This window comes from Pelobates fuscus, chromosome 11 (genome assembly GCF_036172605.1).
Source record: "Pelobates fuscus isolate aPelFus1 chromosome 11, aPelFus1.pri, whole genome shotgun sequence".
Lineage (NCBI taxonomy): Eukaryota > Metazoa > Chordata > Amphibia > Anura > Pelobatidae > Pelobates > Pelobates fuscus.
In genome coordinates this window covers 87,683,219-87,700,498 of record NC_086327.1, presented here as the reverse complement: position 1 = coordinate 87,700,498, position 17,280 = coordinate 87,683,219, and the positions used below count along the sequence as shown (strand labels likewise).

The 17,280-nt window shown below is 34.3% G+C and overlaps 1 protein-coding gene across 5 annotated transcripts in view; it reads right to left on the bottom strand.

Moving 5' to 3' along the window:
- Positions 1–17,280, bottom strand: part of PRDM16 (PR/SET domain 16) — a 532,436-nt gene that overhangs the window by 7,682 nt on the left and 507,474 nt on the right. For all 5 annotated transcript variants that reach the window (XM_063436810.1, XM_063436811.1, XM_063436812.1 and 2 more), the window contains 3 exons: positions 15,598–15,675; positions 9,973–10,142; positions 8,442–8,610 (listed from right to left, as the gene is read on the bottom strand). In XM_063436810.1, the coding sequence (XP_063292880.1) occupies positions 8,442–8,610; positions 9,973–10,142; positions 15,598–15,675 (417 nt within the window). The remainder of the gene's footprint in view (positions 1–8,441; positions 8,611–9,972; positions 10,143–15,597; positions 15,676–17,280) is intronic.

Here is a 17,280-nt window from a genome sequence, read left to right as displayed (position 1 = left end):
ACAGAAGAAATAGGAGGGTGAGCACTTTGCAAATAACTCTTCAAACTCTAACACTCAAAGCCTAAACATAAAAATAAACCCTTTACCTTAATCTTATGTTTAACTCCTATAAAAAACTAAACATCTCCTGCTACCCTATTCTAAATCTAAGTCTAGTCCTAAACTCAGTAATCCTTGACAGCGCTTGTACTATAACGTCACCTGTTAATCTAAACCCCTCTCTAACCCTAAAGCCACCTTTACCCTAACCCATTCTAGCATTATCTTTAACCCTGCATGCATCTACACAGCTGCATACATTCTCTATACTCACAGACTCAAACTCAATACATTACAAGCATAGCTGGAATATGCACATACATACATGTCAAATATGAAGATGTGTTTTAGACGTTTTTAGGCCTGCAATGTCCAGTTAATAAATTAATTATACTTTATCTGCCTTATTTATGGTATTGCGGACAGGGGGCGCCTTAGACTTTTGTGCCTACAGGCGCTTGACATGTAAATCTGGCCCTGGTCACGACACAATGTTTCGTGATCAGAGAACTGAATTTACAGCAAAATGATAGAGGCTGAATTAAGACTATAGATAACTCTTTATTAAATCAACTGTGCCATATAAATCCATCTTAATAATAATATTATATATAAAATAGGGTTTTAACCAACAATAAATTTACTTTTGATCTTTTCGAACCTTAAGTCCTCCTCTGCTTTTATATGTGTAACTCTGGATTTCATACATTATTTGTGCACTAGCCCATTGTATGTGGCAGATAAATATTTAGGTGTTTAAAAATAAAATATGAAAATACGTGTTTTCTGCATTAAACAGGGAACATAAAAAAAGACTTTGAAATAAAACTTTACATGAAGATCTCAGCTGTGTAAAAACTAGAAATGACACGACTAAGGTTTTCAACAGCTTATGGTTCAGGAGGGTTCATATTATAAATCTAAATAATTAATTAATTTATTTTAAAAATAAAAGGCATTTTAGAACAATAGATAGATAGATGATGGTATTTAAAATGTGTGAATAATATGGTTTAGGGCACTGATGACTAACTTTGGCACATCGTATGTTTATGAGCTTTTTTCCCCAAGATACACTCAAAGCCATTAGAACTTTTGGATATGGGAAATGTATCTTTTTTGGGTGTCAAGGTATCAGTGTGTTTAGCTAAGTTATTCTTCGTGATGAACCACCCGCATTTGATTTTTAGGATTTATTATGCCAGGCTACAATGTATTCCCTTTGTCTATCTTTATCCAGCAGCAGGAAAGACTGAATGATCTTTAGTTTCCTTTAGGAAATGCCAGAAGAACTTTACTTCTTAAATATGCAACCTAACTCCTTCACACCCTGTTCCCCAAGACACAAGCCTTATAAATGTGTGATTAATGAGACAGGAACAACAGACTATATAAAAAAAAAAAAAAAAAAAACAAGAACATGCATATTGCGAAATTTCAGTAGATAACACTGAATGTGTGTGGATTTACGACCCGGTTGAGAAACAATGTTCTAGTCTATATGTTCTCAGGATATTTGCTATTTTCAAGTCGATGTTTTATTCTCAATGTGCAAATGTGCAATGTGGAACTTTAAATGTGGACCCATCGATTCAGCCAATGTATTCTTAAAAAAGCAGTATTGCTCCAAATTTATGTCAGTTCATATAAAAGAGCATATTTGAAAACACTCCAAAAATATAAGTTGTGGGATATAGCGATCGTTTCATTTTGTAAGCACATTGTTGTTAACCGGGGCAGACATCATGATTTTACCATGAAATGAAGGTTCCCTGATACCTCAAAAGTCAAATATCATAAATAAAATAGAATGAGAAGACATTAACTTTCCACACAGATCTCATCTGCTGGGCTTCTCTTCTCTGTTCTCCTCCCGATATGACTTTGTGCGTTTATGTACAAAAATGTATTAAACACTTGTGAAAAGGCCTCTGTTTGTGAAAGTGTTTTTATTTACTACTTTTGTTCTTTTCATTTACCTTATATACTAGTTTTTATCTAATGAAGTAGTTAGTTTTATTACACCCTTGGACTTGGAGGTCCCCGCACAGAAGCCCTTTAACTAATATAAGATATCAAATATCCCTAGTTTAGCTCTTAAATATGTACGTGCATTTTTACTTCTTATTTTGCCATTGAATGTCGGACATACACTATATTCTGCAGCATCTTTCTGTCTCAACATATCATGCTACCTCTGAGAACTACCTCAGAAACATATGAAGACGCTACTCACTCTTTTTCTTTTACGTACCTTTTATTGGACAGGAACTGGGTGTTTTAGCTGCCTACCCTTTTCAACTATATGCACTAGAAACCAAGTTTTTAATAACAAAAATGCAGTAGGTTATTTTTTTTTTTGCTGCCTTTTTTTAAACCCATCCCCGATTTGGACTGTCATTTTTATTATTCTGCAATTGTAATTATTTGTTAACGGAACAGAACTGCTGCTTGTTTTCTAAAGAACGTTTGATCTCTGTTAGTGCTCGTACCTTTGTCTCGGACTGACAGTTTGCATTCATCTGATTTTCTAGTCATTTACTATGATTTAAATTTAAGTTGTTGTCTGTTTGGCTCTTTCGATCAGCCTCAAATTGGATTTGGTTTGAAATTAATCTGTTTAATTTTAATAAGACATTGAGTATGTTTTAAAGGCAACACTGGGACCAGTTAATACTTTGATGAGAGTAGCACTGATGCTACTTCATTTGTCCATCAAAGAAAGCTAGAAAGCTGACCGCTGGACCTAAATGTCAAACCTTTACTGCGCACATAGAACCCTTTAATAGTTTATATAATATGCTAATAAATACCATAGATTGGTATAGAAGGGTCAGGATTGGATGAGTTGTTTCCCGGTCTGGATAGATTGCACACCAGAAACCGTAAATCTTGGGGATATGCAGCAAATGCAGTAACTCCAAATCTGAATTGTATTTATTTTTTGTAAAACAGTTTGAATACATTATCTTAATACTGCATTATCATCTGTATCAGCTTCGGCCAGGAATGTTCCTTTAATTATGGGAACAACTAACGTCCAAGCTTAAATATCCCAGAAACAGTTAAAAATCCCATCTGTTGTGTAGTATAAACAATGCATTCTACAAAAATTGGTTGGCGATTACATGGCTCATGCTGTCAGCATCTCTGAATGCCATTTATCACCTTCCCAGACAGACAGAAAACAAACGTCATAACGATGATAGCTTCTATTTGGAGGAACTGTCCTGGCGACATTTGCAATATGTGTGGGAATGTGGAGGGCACTACAACTGGTTTGTTTTCTTAGCGCACTAATGAGATTCAGTGGGGAATTAAACCTGCAGCTGCTTTCATTAACCCTTCATGCAAATGGGGGAAGGGTGGGGTGTTTCCCCTGTCTTCATTACTTGCGCTCAATATTATTTCCATTTTCTGTTTTATTTGTTTTTTTGCTCAAGATTTTAACTTTTTCTCCCAATTAATTTATACGGTTTAAAATGGATGTCCATATTAAAAAATCTGAGATATTGTTTAAATCACTACACTCCCTGTCTGCAGTTCAAAGGGTTAAAAAACTTATTTTTTTTAACACTTTCATTGTTTTAGTTGTTCATACCTAAGGTCCTTAAAGAACCGTGTTCAAATGGTAAGGGTAAAGTCTATCTCTCTCTACTCTACATACACACTTCCACCTTAGGATAGAACACAAATCACTATAGCTCACAGTTTAGAAAATAGTTCCCCCCCTGATATTTTGCTCAGATTTCGTAAAAAACTTTCAGGTATTTAGGAGTGTAAGGGACATAATAAGGCAGCTTGCGTGAGAAAAAAAATGCAAGAAGTGTAGACTTAAATATAGACTATGTGATAAAAATTATTTAAAAAAATACACGTAATACAAGTTAAAAACATAAGATAAGTAATTGTTTGCCATCTTCTTCACAAAAGACATGGGAAATAAAATTCTCCAATAACAGCTTAAAAACAGTGATGAAAACCTCCAACACCCCCAGGAAAAAAAAAAGAAGAAAAAGAAAAAAAAAAAAAAACCCTTTGCATAAACAACTGTTCTCTGAAAATCCCAGCTGGGAGAACGTGATCAAGAAACCAAAGCCAGTCACACTGTTCTGGAAGGCATGATTGAATTTTGAAAAAGGGACCTCTTGTCTTATTAAAATGATTAATGTAATGCCCTATCTTTAATATACCAGCCACTTAATTTCAGCGTAATGATGGTCTAGCTCCAGTCCCAGTTCCACACATAGACATTCTTATCCTTCACACTCAGTAAATCTCTTCCTTAGGAATTAATTCTGAACGTGTGGTTTATCAAGCAGGTTTCTTGTGTGCTCCTATTCATCCATGTCAGGGTTAAGACTGTTTGTACTAATGCTGAATGCAAAGACCCCATTCAACATCCTTTGTTGGTGATTTATGAACAGTGCATCACCTGGTTTTTCTTTACCAAATTCTGCATACTGGGTCATTAAAAAAAAAAAAAAAGACTGTTTTAAGACTAGCAGTCATTCATTGCATACAACAAAACGAAACACTTAAAGGTTGGCAATGAGTAAAAATATAAAAAGAGTAACATACAAACTAAAATGTGATACACAATTCTTGTCCAAAAAAATGTTTTGTTTTGTGGCCTAAAAATCTATCGATAACATTTCTAAAAGAAAAAAAAATGTTTGTCCAGTACTTTTAAATATACGGCAAAAAATGCAGTTGTTTTATTTGTTTATTTTTATTTTGCTTTTTTTTTTTTATTAATGTGTGGATTTTATTCCTGGCACCATTGGTCTTGTTAAGTATTTAATTATTAGCATGATTTATACAAAAATTGTTGCCAACATTTCAGATAAAGTTTGCAGAATTCATTAACAGGATTTTTACAAAACCTTTAAAATATTTGAATTTCCAAAGTAAATCAGACTAGCAAAACTGATACACAAATAGCCAAGTTGTAGCTACAACTGACTTGGGGAATTGTACCAGATCAGTTGTTTGTCTAATTTTTCCAATTGGAAATTGTGAAAATGCAGATTTTAGTGAATAAGCCTGTAAGACTAGGTTTGTTATATAACCCCTTAAGGACACATGACATGTGTGACATGTCATGGTTCCCTTTTATTCCAGAAGTTTGGTCCTTAAGAGGTTAAGAAGAACGTTATCATCATTAAGTCTCACGACAGCTTTCTTATCTGTCTCAATCCTATTCTTAAGTCTGTTTCAATATAGAAAATCTAATTGTTTTAATTAAAGGCTGTACAAGTCAGAGTTTTAACAATAAAAAGATATATAACAATATATATTTATACATAATCATAATCATCCACTCGAGAACTCCACTTAAAAGGACACTCTAGTCACTAGAACCGCTACAGATTAATACCAGCATGTAAAGCTTTTCAATGTAAATACTGACTTTTCACAGAAAATGCAGTGTTTACATTGCAGCCTAGTAACACCTCTAGTGACAGTCACTCAGACAGCCCTTAGATGTGCTTCCTACTTCAGTGCTGCACAGTGTGCAGCACCTATGTTCAGTGTGTTCGGCGTTTATTCCCATAAAACAGAGAGTTGGCAATTGGTGGCCAGCCTGCAAGAAATGTCTATCCACCGGTTTATCTGATACGCCATTCTTGAATGCCAACCTAACTGAGGCGCGACCTGCCCTTATACATTCCCACAGAGGTGTATTGATTAAGGTCTTTTCTATTTAAATGTCATTTGTGAGTTTGTACATTGTCTTGATAAAGGTCTGTATGCCGGACCAAACTTTCTACATTCATTTAAAGATTTATTTATTTTTAAAGTTCAAATAAACTTTTTCTATTATCTAAATTTACATTTGAGACATTCAGATTCCAGACTTGGTCATCACAAAATGATAAATACATTATAGTTGATTACTGATTGAGATAAGATGCTTTAATTACCATAACTAACCTAAACTATAGGTATTACATAGGTTCTGTACATCATCGAACAGAATATTTTATGACAATTTTAAAAGAAATTATATACATTTTGTTTTGTTGCCTTAAAGGATAAAATAAGAAAATATACTTTTTAAGTCCTCTCTCATTGTTGTAACAGATTAAGTCTGTTTTTTTAAAGTGCTAAGTGGACAAAAAGTCTTTCTAGTAAAATTATTTTGACACCCCTTCCTTTTTTTTCTGCTGAAACAGTATCTTATTCTAATTTTGCTATAAATGTACCTATTTTAAGAAAGACCGCAGTAGATCATAAAGAATTGAGCTGGAAGCAGTCGGGACTTCCCCCTATTAGTGGCTGCCAAAACACATCTGCTATTGATTAATTGTGCTGAATTCTGTTGGGATTCAACATTGCCATTTTGTAACTGATTGTAATTTTCAATTTATGTGCACAAAACAGATTTGGTCCCTTCACGTTCTTGCATAGTATTTTAATCTGGAATTCATCATCTAATTTTTCAAGCGATATGTTTTCAACTAAAATGACTGCATGCTCTCCAATGACCCGTGCCTCTCAACTCGTTTTATAAACAAAATATTTTCATGGATCTAGATCGTTTTTATTTTCTCCAACAATCCCTTATATCTTCTTCCATTATTTTATAAAATTACTTAAACGTGGGCCTTTGCTAATCTTTCTCTGGATATGTCTGCAAGTCAGACAGCTGTAACTCGTAGCATGTGTTAACTATTTCAGCTAGTGGCAGTCCTAGTTTATCATTATATTAATTAAAAATAATTAACATTAACAATCTGGACTAATATGCAAGCACAACAATGTTTAATATATGCATTTAAAATTTAACATTATTTTTCCTGCATATTTTTTCTAGGACTGTGTAATTTAAATTATTAGAACCTGAAAAAATAAAAATAAAGAATTAAAAAAATATATTAGATTTTCAAACCTTTTTGCAAAAGGAAACTGTGTGTAATACTGGTGGTATTATCGTAATTTAAATAACTTTTAAAAACAACTTGGTTTACATGTAAAACCAATTTCTAATTTTAATATAATTATATGGAGATTTTTTTTTGATGTGCTAATTTGATGTAAGAAATATGTCAGAGTCTATGTTTTTTTTTTTTTTTTTTTTTAGCAATTATTGAGCTGTTTCGGTATTCCCACATTATTGTGTGAGAGTAGTCTAGGAGTCCAGCACAGGAATAGTTAAAAGAGGAAAATAATTTGTGTTATGTGACATTTGCTCCTATTTACACTAGAGAATTGTTGTTGCAAAGATTTATCAGATTTTTTTTACAGTGAATATTATTTATAATCCAATATTTTAAATACTTATTTTTTTTTTCTTTGTTATTTTTATGGTAGGGTGATCCATTGTATAGTAGAATGGTTATAACAAGTTTTTTTTGTCATTTTCACTAGTATTTTAACTAAATGTCATAATATACCAAACATTGAAATTTAAACAAGATTTTTTTTGTTGATAATACAACAACACATAATAATGTCCGTGCCTAGTTTTGTGTCACACAATTACAGGTCCGAATTAGTCAGTCCTGGCATAATATGAATGGGATAATATTTTACAAGATCACATAAACAGCTGGTAGAGATTTTATTCTTATATGTAATAAGGATGGTAGTTTAAATGTCTTATATAATTCATTGCTTTGATTTTCAGAAGGCAGAACAGGACTGTTAAGAGAAAAATCAAATGACCCTCATTGATGTTCTACCTTCGGCGCTACAGATGTTTTGGACTACATCTCCTATACTGCTCGTACATCCGTAATGCTGGCAAAGCACCAGGGGACCTGTAGTCCACAGCATATAGAGTGGCGAAGGTTGCCTACCCCTGTTCTATGGTGTGCTCAGTGACACTAGAAACAGGCCTCTTTAGCTGAATTGCTCTTACAAAAAGCTTCATACAAAGCAGCAGTGATTTTAATACAGTGTCATAAGGATTCCTAGTTAAGAGACAACTGGGAAAGTTAATGTACTTTATAGCTGATTTTTAACTAATGATATAACAGCGCCCCAATTAGATTTCCTAACTTAGTATAATGAAAGGTGGGGAACTTGGTTGGGTCCACCCATAACCCAGTGAACCAGGAATTAAAGAAGAATAGTTTCTCGTATTTTGTGCGTTATCTCAATAAAATAAGTAAATACGTTTCAAATAAATAAATGAAAACATCCTTAATATTTTATTATTTCTTTGATTTAACCGCTTCAGCACCATGGGGTTAGCATGCAAAATAATTTTCACCAGAAATGGTTGTTATAGCTTACAAGGAATTTTTACGGTGTGGTAATAGCCACACTTTAGTATAGAATGCCAAATAATGTTTGAATCATCAAAGACATAATGTGGATGATAATTCAGTAAGTCATAGAGCATATTTAACAATTACAACTAAAATACGTTGTTGTTTTTTTATACACGTTACCTTTTTTCTCCTAGACTTGTTGATTGATTCAGTTCACTATTTGCAATAAAGTTTCGGATTTCTGAGAAATAGGAGTCTTCTTTCTCGTCTAAAAGTGCATGATTTTCTGAATTGGGGGAGGAGACACTGGTCCCGTGGTGGTTTGTAATGAGTCCAGAATGCTGACTCACTAGACAGGAAATATGGAAATAGGAAAGTTAAGGAGAGAATCAAATTGCACTCAAGTCTTGTGGGGGCAGAACAATATTAGTACTATAAAACAATTGTTAAGGCTCCATTAAGCAAAGAGCAAGAACAATTTGAATATATTGTCATCATCTGTCCCTCAAACCACTAATAAACTTTTTTTTCTTTTAAGTGATTTGCGTAGACTTTTACAATGGTTTTTAAATATTAATATTAAAATGTATTGACTACTTATTGGCCTACTGCATACTTGTTTCAATACAGTTCAGATGCTTCCTGTATGTACCTGTGTGTACCTGGGAAAGTTATGTATATTGTAGAACAGAACTAACTCTTAAATCTTTAAGGATTGTTGGAGGAGTTCATCAAGGCAAAACTTTTGTTGTTCTGGGATAAAATGCTAAATCAGTAGCAATGTCCAAGGAAACCAATAAAAAAAAAAGAAATCTATCAATATTTCGCACTTTTCAACTAAAGCACCTGCTAAGCCTGATTAAATCACCACCAAAGTACTCATAGAAGGAGATTTAAAAAACTGCTTTGCTTTTAAAAACTTGCTTTTTTAGATAGCCTCCTGGGGGGAAAGGGACTTGCAAGAAATGTGGGGAATACAATTATATAGTTTACTATTATTGATGGTATAACTTGTTCTATATATCCTGGTTATAAAACATAATTTGTGCAATGAAAGCATGTGAGATTTGAGGAATATACAAGGGCTAATATCTCCTATGCATGACCAGAATATTTGCGCCCTGAATTCGTTCCTGAATACATTTCCACATAGAATTTATCATGTCACCAGTTGATAGTAGGTATGTGTATGGAAAAAATGACATCTGTTCACAGATCTATCTCCATTGCTGTTTCACAGAGCTCAGATAGTGACCAAGGGTAATATTACGATATACCCCAGTGCTATAAGAAAGGTTTGTGCCCTTTCTGCCATTCCAGATGCTATAAACTACATTTCCCATAATGCCTGCCAGTCAATGTAAGTCTTGTAAAGATACTTGTTGGAGAACATGAGGCATATATCCACAGGTGTTAAATATATGTGTTATATTAGCAATATGATAAGCCAAAAAAAGAAAAGCAGGTAGTTATGCATAATTGTATGTAATGCCAATGTCATAATTATTTAAAATAATATATTTAATTCTGAAGTATCCTACACCTAGAATCGTGAAGAACCAGATTGTGATAAACGCACAATACTTTGATGGGTCTTAATGTTTTGAAAATGCATGTTCTACAAAGTGTAACATACGAATCTCATTTTGGATAATTTAAGCTATTTTTTTTAAATATTATTGTAATATTCTATGAGGGTTAATTCAATTACCTGGAACATTTTCATGTTCATGCTTTTTAAGATGTCGGTCAAGATTGGTCTGTTGTCCAAAACATCTGTTACACAAGTGACACTTAAATGGCTTCTCCTTGTTGTGAATGTTCCGGACGTGCCGTTGAAGATTGGAGGAGATGCTAAATGACCGGTCGCAATATTTACATCTGGCAAAAAAAAAGTCAGTAATTCCAAATTATAAAAACACTGTCTAATTCAAAAGCAAAAACAAAATAAAATTCAAAACCCCACGTGCAAAAAAAAAAAAACATTTTATAAGCATTGTCTTAAACCAAATCAACATAAAAAATGTGTGTTGCATGAAAAAGTTATGGGGCCGACCCAGTCACTGGAATCTTGTTAACATTCTAACTGATCACAACAGAGTTTTCATAAAAAAGTGCCACAAGATAAAGTATTAATTTCCTTAATAACTTTAAAATAGGACACATTTTCATTAAACATAGAGTTTGCCAATTATTTGTATTATATTTAAAACATACAAACAGGGCAGTTCCTTTAAAACAGACCATTTTTATTTTGTTGAAATTTCCACCATCATACAAAACAATTTTGCTACTACCGCATCCTCAAGTCTTTCTACTTTCTGTTGCTCATGATGACGAAATTATCATTTAGAGTTCCAAACCTGGAACTTAACAGAATATTTAAGAAATTAGGAGCCAGAAGTCAACAAAGAACAGCAGTGATTCTCTATCCATCAATAAAATACAGCCAACAGTAAGCGGTAAAGGTTTATAGGGGCAAGAATAGACCTTGAATATTAAACTGAATTGTGTTGCCTCCAAAAACGTATTATAGGCTCAAGTTATTCCTTAACTTTATTTCAATTATTGTGGTTTTATATCCACTATAAAAATCATTCTTCTCTAGGAGAGAACCCCCACTCTTAGAGTTGGAATGTTCCAATTTTTATTTATGTATTTAATACATATTTTACCAGGATGGATATATTGAGATTTCTCTCGTTTTCGAGTATGTCCTGTGTCCACAAAACAATTTCCCAACTTAGTGCGTCTATTCATATGGAGTACAGGGGAGGAATGATTCCAGTCTGGCCATGTGATAATTCTCTGTTTTTATCGTCTTTCTCGAGTCACATGACATGGTGTGTGTGCAATTGTGCTGGATCTAGAGGGAGCGACCAAAGTAATAGAACAGTGCATTGCTTCACACAACTGCTAATTAGCTGCCAAATCTGGAGCCTATCAAGCAAATCCAGAGAGCCCCAACACACAACCATCAGACTCAATCAGCTAACAACCCCTTCATATCACGTAAGTTAAGTATTAACCTTATGTGAAAAAGTGAGTTCTCAAACAACATAACCCTCTTGATTCAGAAGAGTTGATGATAAAACCCTTGTGTCTTTCTAATATCATGCAATTATATACTTAACGTGTGAAATTGCTAAAAACATGAAAATTAAGCTCTTAGCATTAAAATAAAACACCTGAACTATTATACCCTGCATTAAGTGCCAGACGTTATGTTCTGTGATGTGCATTGCAATAGACATGTGGAAATAATTAACACTGAGGGAGAAAGAGTTGAGTGATACATTATTTTACATATAATAAGTAGTTCCGTTTTGTCTCCAGGGTATTTTAGTTGTTCATTTTATTAAGGATACTAAGTTGAATGTGTCATAAAAATTAATCACTACAAAAAAAACACATACACTGCCACTCGGGACAAAACAACAATACAAAAAAGAAACAACAACCTACTAAATCAAACAAAATAAAAATAACCACTGAATTTCCCCTAAACACAGTTTTTCACCACTTCCACTATGCCTTTTTACCCTGTTGCCTAAAAATAGCACATTTCGTGGAAAAAAACATTTCACAAACAAAAAAATACAACAAGAAATCTCCAGACTCTAACAGAAAAAAAAGAAAACACCAGACACAGATTTAAATTTTTTTGGCTGGTTACACAGCCAAAAAATATGATGTTTTCTTTCATCAAAAGCTGTGGACTGGCACTTCAAACTACCTCACACTTAGTACTCACTTATTACACCACATAAACTATCAGGGTAAGGATTAATTTTCCTCAAGTCACTAAATTCAATCACTTCACTTATTACATCCAATATTTTGTTTGCATTAATGATGAAAAATACATAATTTTTTTTACAAAGTTGTCAGTCTTCAGTTTGCAATACTGATTAATCCATGTATTAAATAAATGAATCCTGGCTGGTTTGAACAGTCTATATTTTCTTCCAAGCAGAACTGGCTCTTTCCCCTTTCACTCTGCATGTGTCTAAGGCAGGGGTAGGCAACCTTTGGCACTCCCTATGTTGCGGACTATATCGCCCATAATTCTGTCACAGCCACATTGCTAGCAAAGTGTCAGAGGTCCACAACATCTGGATTGCTGTGGGTTGCCTACCCCTGGTCTAAGAAGTAGATAATTTAAATGAAATGTGTCCTAGTGTGGTAAAAAACGGTTTAATTTTTGCATTTTATTTTCTGGCTACATACTGTTTGGATTTGGTCTTTGGACATATTTGGAGATAAATAACAAAGTGGTGACATTGTGGTAATAAAAACATCAAAATGAAACAAAATATTACCCTATAATTTATCAGTGTATGTATATATCAACTGAAGAGCTGAGTTTCTTTTAAGGCAGAATAGACACTTACCTTAAAGGAACACTATAGTCACCAAAGCAACTGTAGCTTAAACACGCAGTTTTGGTGTATAGATCATGCCTCAGCTGTGCAGGGCTTAGATCATTGGCCAAGAGTGATCAGATCATGCTCTCAGTCAATGGGCCCTATGGCTTAGCTCAGGAGAGATAAAGGAAGCTCCTAGAAGAAGCTTCTGGCTCTTACTTGTGGTGGGCTCCAGATAACAAGTCACACTGTTAATAAACGATTTATCCACACACTATACATAGAGGGGGAGGTTGGGGATTAGTGTGCCAGGCACTCCTGTCCCCATGACTACTGAATCAGCATGCTGTAATGATTTTTATCCTTGGAGCATTCCTTCAATTCAGGGTTACATCTAGAAATGTACTCTTTAGGTCCGAAGTGTCTAAACTGAAGAGCTCATCCTATTGGCATGTACATTCTATGGTATAGATGGGTTTAAGTGCTGAGTGTATTTGTAACTGTCCATTGAATAAACGGAACAAGTCCACTGTCAAAGTGAGTCTGATTTACAGTTGATATAGTCCTGTTTATTGCTTATTAAAAACAAAACAATGAAAATACCATATCAAAAAGCCAATAACAAACTCATAAGGAGGAGATGTAATCCAGCCATCTCTATTTTGAAGACTTATGTGTCTTTGTACCAAATGGAGAACATATATAACCTAGATAAAGTAGCAAAGGTGAGACTAAACACTCCATAATTAGTGGATGAAATGTCTTAAAAACACCTAAATACTATCAAAAATCCAGGCTTTCAGTGGCTGTCCAATTACAGACTTCCCAATGCAGATCAATAAGAATTCTTTGCAAGGCAGGTGCGCTGGGTTTTTGCTGCCTTTTGAGTTAAGCTCCACTGAGCTAACCAAACCAAGAAGTAACAGAACTGGTTGCCTGATTGACAGCCAGGGGGTGTTACAAGGTTAATTGTAACTCTTCACAAATAGAGCACTGGAGCAAGTTGAAGTGCTATACATGTTTGGAGTGTCCTTTTAAAACCTTTAAAGAACATTTATTTAACAGAAATATTCAGAGCAACTAAACGTAACTAAAAGGCAATACAACTGATATGCAGCACAAAGAAAAGTTGTAAAGATTACATTTGATCCAAATTTTCTTGCAATGGTTATATTTGTCGTTATCTTTATTTTGTTTGTATTCTGAATCAAACTTTCTGTGCTGGCAAAATGTAGTGCAAAAATAATAAAATTAGAAAAGAATAAATAAAACAAAATTGCCCAGACGAAATGTATTTTCTTTTTTATTATTTTGTACAATCGCTGACCTGAGTTTCACCACATACAGCAGACTTTCACAAAACAAACTTTCAAAACAATTAGGCTGACAGTCACAGTTGTCAGAGAGGAAAAGAAATCAATGATAATTAAATTGTTCTATAAACATACCATCAATTCCCTAGGGTGCTATTACAATGCTACATTCTCCAGAAGTCAATCTTATACTGTAGTGTTACACAAAACACACATCTTAGTTCTCTGGGACGAGACCAGAGAAAATAAATCACTTATATTTCTTAAATGTATTTGGTTTCCTTTTTTGGGCATGTCTTTATTCCGCAATCTAATAAACGCGTAAAACAAGATACGTTAATGTGGGGATGGTATAGTTCCAAAAACCAGGTATCAATTGATCTCAACATTTTAATGCTGACACCTTGTTTTACCTGTCATTTCAAATTCATTTTGTAAATATATGCCCCACTGTACAATGTTGTGATTTTGTTGGCACTATGCAAACAATACAATGATAACAAAAATTTATGAATTTTCTGGCACCTAAAACAGCTATTTTTAAAATTCCCTGCACAGTGTTGTATCATAGAACTTCCACTAATGAACTAACTCAAAAAGAGCAGGGCTGGATTGGGAAAACATTTTTGGCCTGGGTATTTTTAATCACAGCAGCCCAATGAGAATGGGGGCGGGATTAGAAACAGGGGAGGGGGCGGGGGTTGTCATCACCAATAACAAGCACTCTCCCTCAAAAGTGAGCTTGTTGTTTCAATGTTCTTCCAGGGCAGGACGTAGAGCTATTTCACATGAGAAAATGGTCCTGTATTTGTTCTGTGCAGTAAAGGCAATTTTTATGACACGCTTGCTCAGTGTTTGCTTGTGAGTGACTTGTCTCTGGTGTCTATATAAATGGGATATTAGAGGACAAAATGGCCAGGAAAGGCCTCTGTAGCGAGTCAGTGTATATAGGCTCCCTACTTTGTGTGTATAGGGGCATATTGTGTGTATAGGGGATGTAGTGTGTGTTTGCATTCAGGGGATCTAGTGTCTGCATAGGGGATTCAGAGTATGCATGTCAGGAATCTAGTGTGTGTGTGGCTGGTTGAATGTGTGTCTATAGCGGATCTATTGGGTGTGTAGAGGATCCAGAGTGTGTATAAAAGATCTAGTGGTGCAGTGTATAAGGGATGTAGTGTATATAGGGGGAGGCATAGTGTGTGTAGGGAGTAGTGTATTTGAGGGGTGCAGTGTGTGTGAGGTTAATTGTTTGTGTGTGGGGGGTGCAGTGTGTGTGTGTGAGGGGTGCAGTGTGTTTGAGGGGAGCAGTGTTTAAATGTGTTGAGAGGTATACACCTATATTTTGCGGGACGTGGCAGATCCAGTTTGACGATGGCCAGTCCGGGCCTGCTTGGGAGATAACAGTCCCACAACATGTAATTTAGAAACTATTCCTTCTGCAGCATTCCCAATAGGCCTGGATTTATTTTGTGCCCGTTTTTATCCCATCCATTTTAGTGAAATATACTGTTATTTGCAAATTAATGTAAAGTACACAATGTGAAAATTATTGCTGTTTTATATATATGAATACATTTTTTGGAACAAGATGCAAACTATTTTGTGTATCATTTGAGGCTGTCTGAAAGTGGGTGATGATTTTACATTCATATCTACCTGTATGGTTGCTCTCCTGTGTGGGTCCTGAGATGTCTTGTCAAATTTGCCGATCGAGGAAAGATCTTGCCACAGTATCTAGTCATAATGTATAAAAAAAGGTTTAGGTTTAAGGACTTCATAAGAGCCTCTGTGAGGGTTTAGTACTAATCACTGAGCAATGTTGCATGTGAATTAATTAAATCAACTCACAGTTAAAAATTATGTTGTATATATATCGTATATAAAAAAAAACATTTCTAGGTTAAAATAAATCAACTGTATACAAAGTTTAATATAATGTGACTTTGCTAGTGAAAGTATTTTAGCAAAAGTATTTCACTGAAAACTAAACAAAATAAAATATACATATAATCATAGTATTACAACACTAAATATCAGAAAAGTAGTTCCTTTAACAAGAACATAAATTTACAAAATCTGTACAGGGTGGGATTACTTATTACAGAGATAATTCAGTCCTACTCAAATCTAACAGTATAACTACAGATTGAAACAACTGTTATAAATTGTATATTATATATAAGGTTATAAATGTTTACATATGATTTGTAAGATGATTTGTGAACAACATCAGTCTCCCCGTTTATTCTAAGCTGATCCTGTTGTAGCAGAAGTTATCCATCATTGTTCTAGATCAGGGGTATCCAACATTTGTCCAGTCCCATTTAAAATACATTTCCTCATTTCCTGTCTTGCAGGAAACTATTATAGTTTAGTCCAATGACTTGCAAAGAAATATTGTAATTGTCTCCATTAATTGTTGGTATTTTAGTAATAACTGCTGGAGATCCAATGTAGACTATTTTATTCTAATCTAGAGTATAAAACTTTTCCATTTCATCATTTACTGAAATACTGTATTTTTTTCATGGAACAATAGCTGATTTGTTGCATTGTAGTTGGGTTAAGCACAAACAATGGCATTGAAGAGAGTTGCTTCCTAGAGACCTTGGTCTATTCTTTGTTGAGGTCTATTTATGCGGCTAGCACAAGGAAGAGATTTATAAAGCTATAGCTAACAGAAAAGTGATGCAACATTCTAAAATTGGGTGATATCCACTGAAACAAATGGAAGAGATTTATAAAATTTGGAAGAGATTTATGGAAATGGAATCAGCAGACACATCCTATTTTGTTTGCATGGTGACTATTATCCTACTTTTAAGACTAGGTTCCACGTTTCTCTTAGCAAGTTTTGTAACACTCATCACCAAATTCTAATATGAATGAATATGAATATATATATGCATCTGAACCTTACCCTTTGACAAAACACCCCTGGTTCCTTTTTCATGATTCTTGTGCATAGATCCAGTGGATCAAACACATTACACAGAGGATTCCCACAGTGCCCTAGGCAGGTTACCCATTTAGGGTCTCCCCTACTTTATTTACATAGGGATGGTGAATGGGGTAAAGCTAATTCATGGTCCCATTCCCTGTCTAACCCCAGGCTCTAGGAACCTAGCTAAAGTTGCTTTATTGTTAATCATGTTTTGACATTATTTATTTATTTATAAACTATTTTATTTAGTTTATAAATATTTATAAACAATACTAATACACAACATATACAATATTTAACATAGAACAGGTAGGAAATATATAATCAACCATGACAGGTGCATTCTGTTTTGAGGTATGTAGAGAGGGATCTCTTAAAGGACTTTAGATTACATG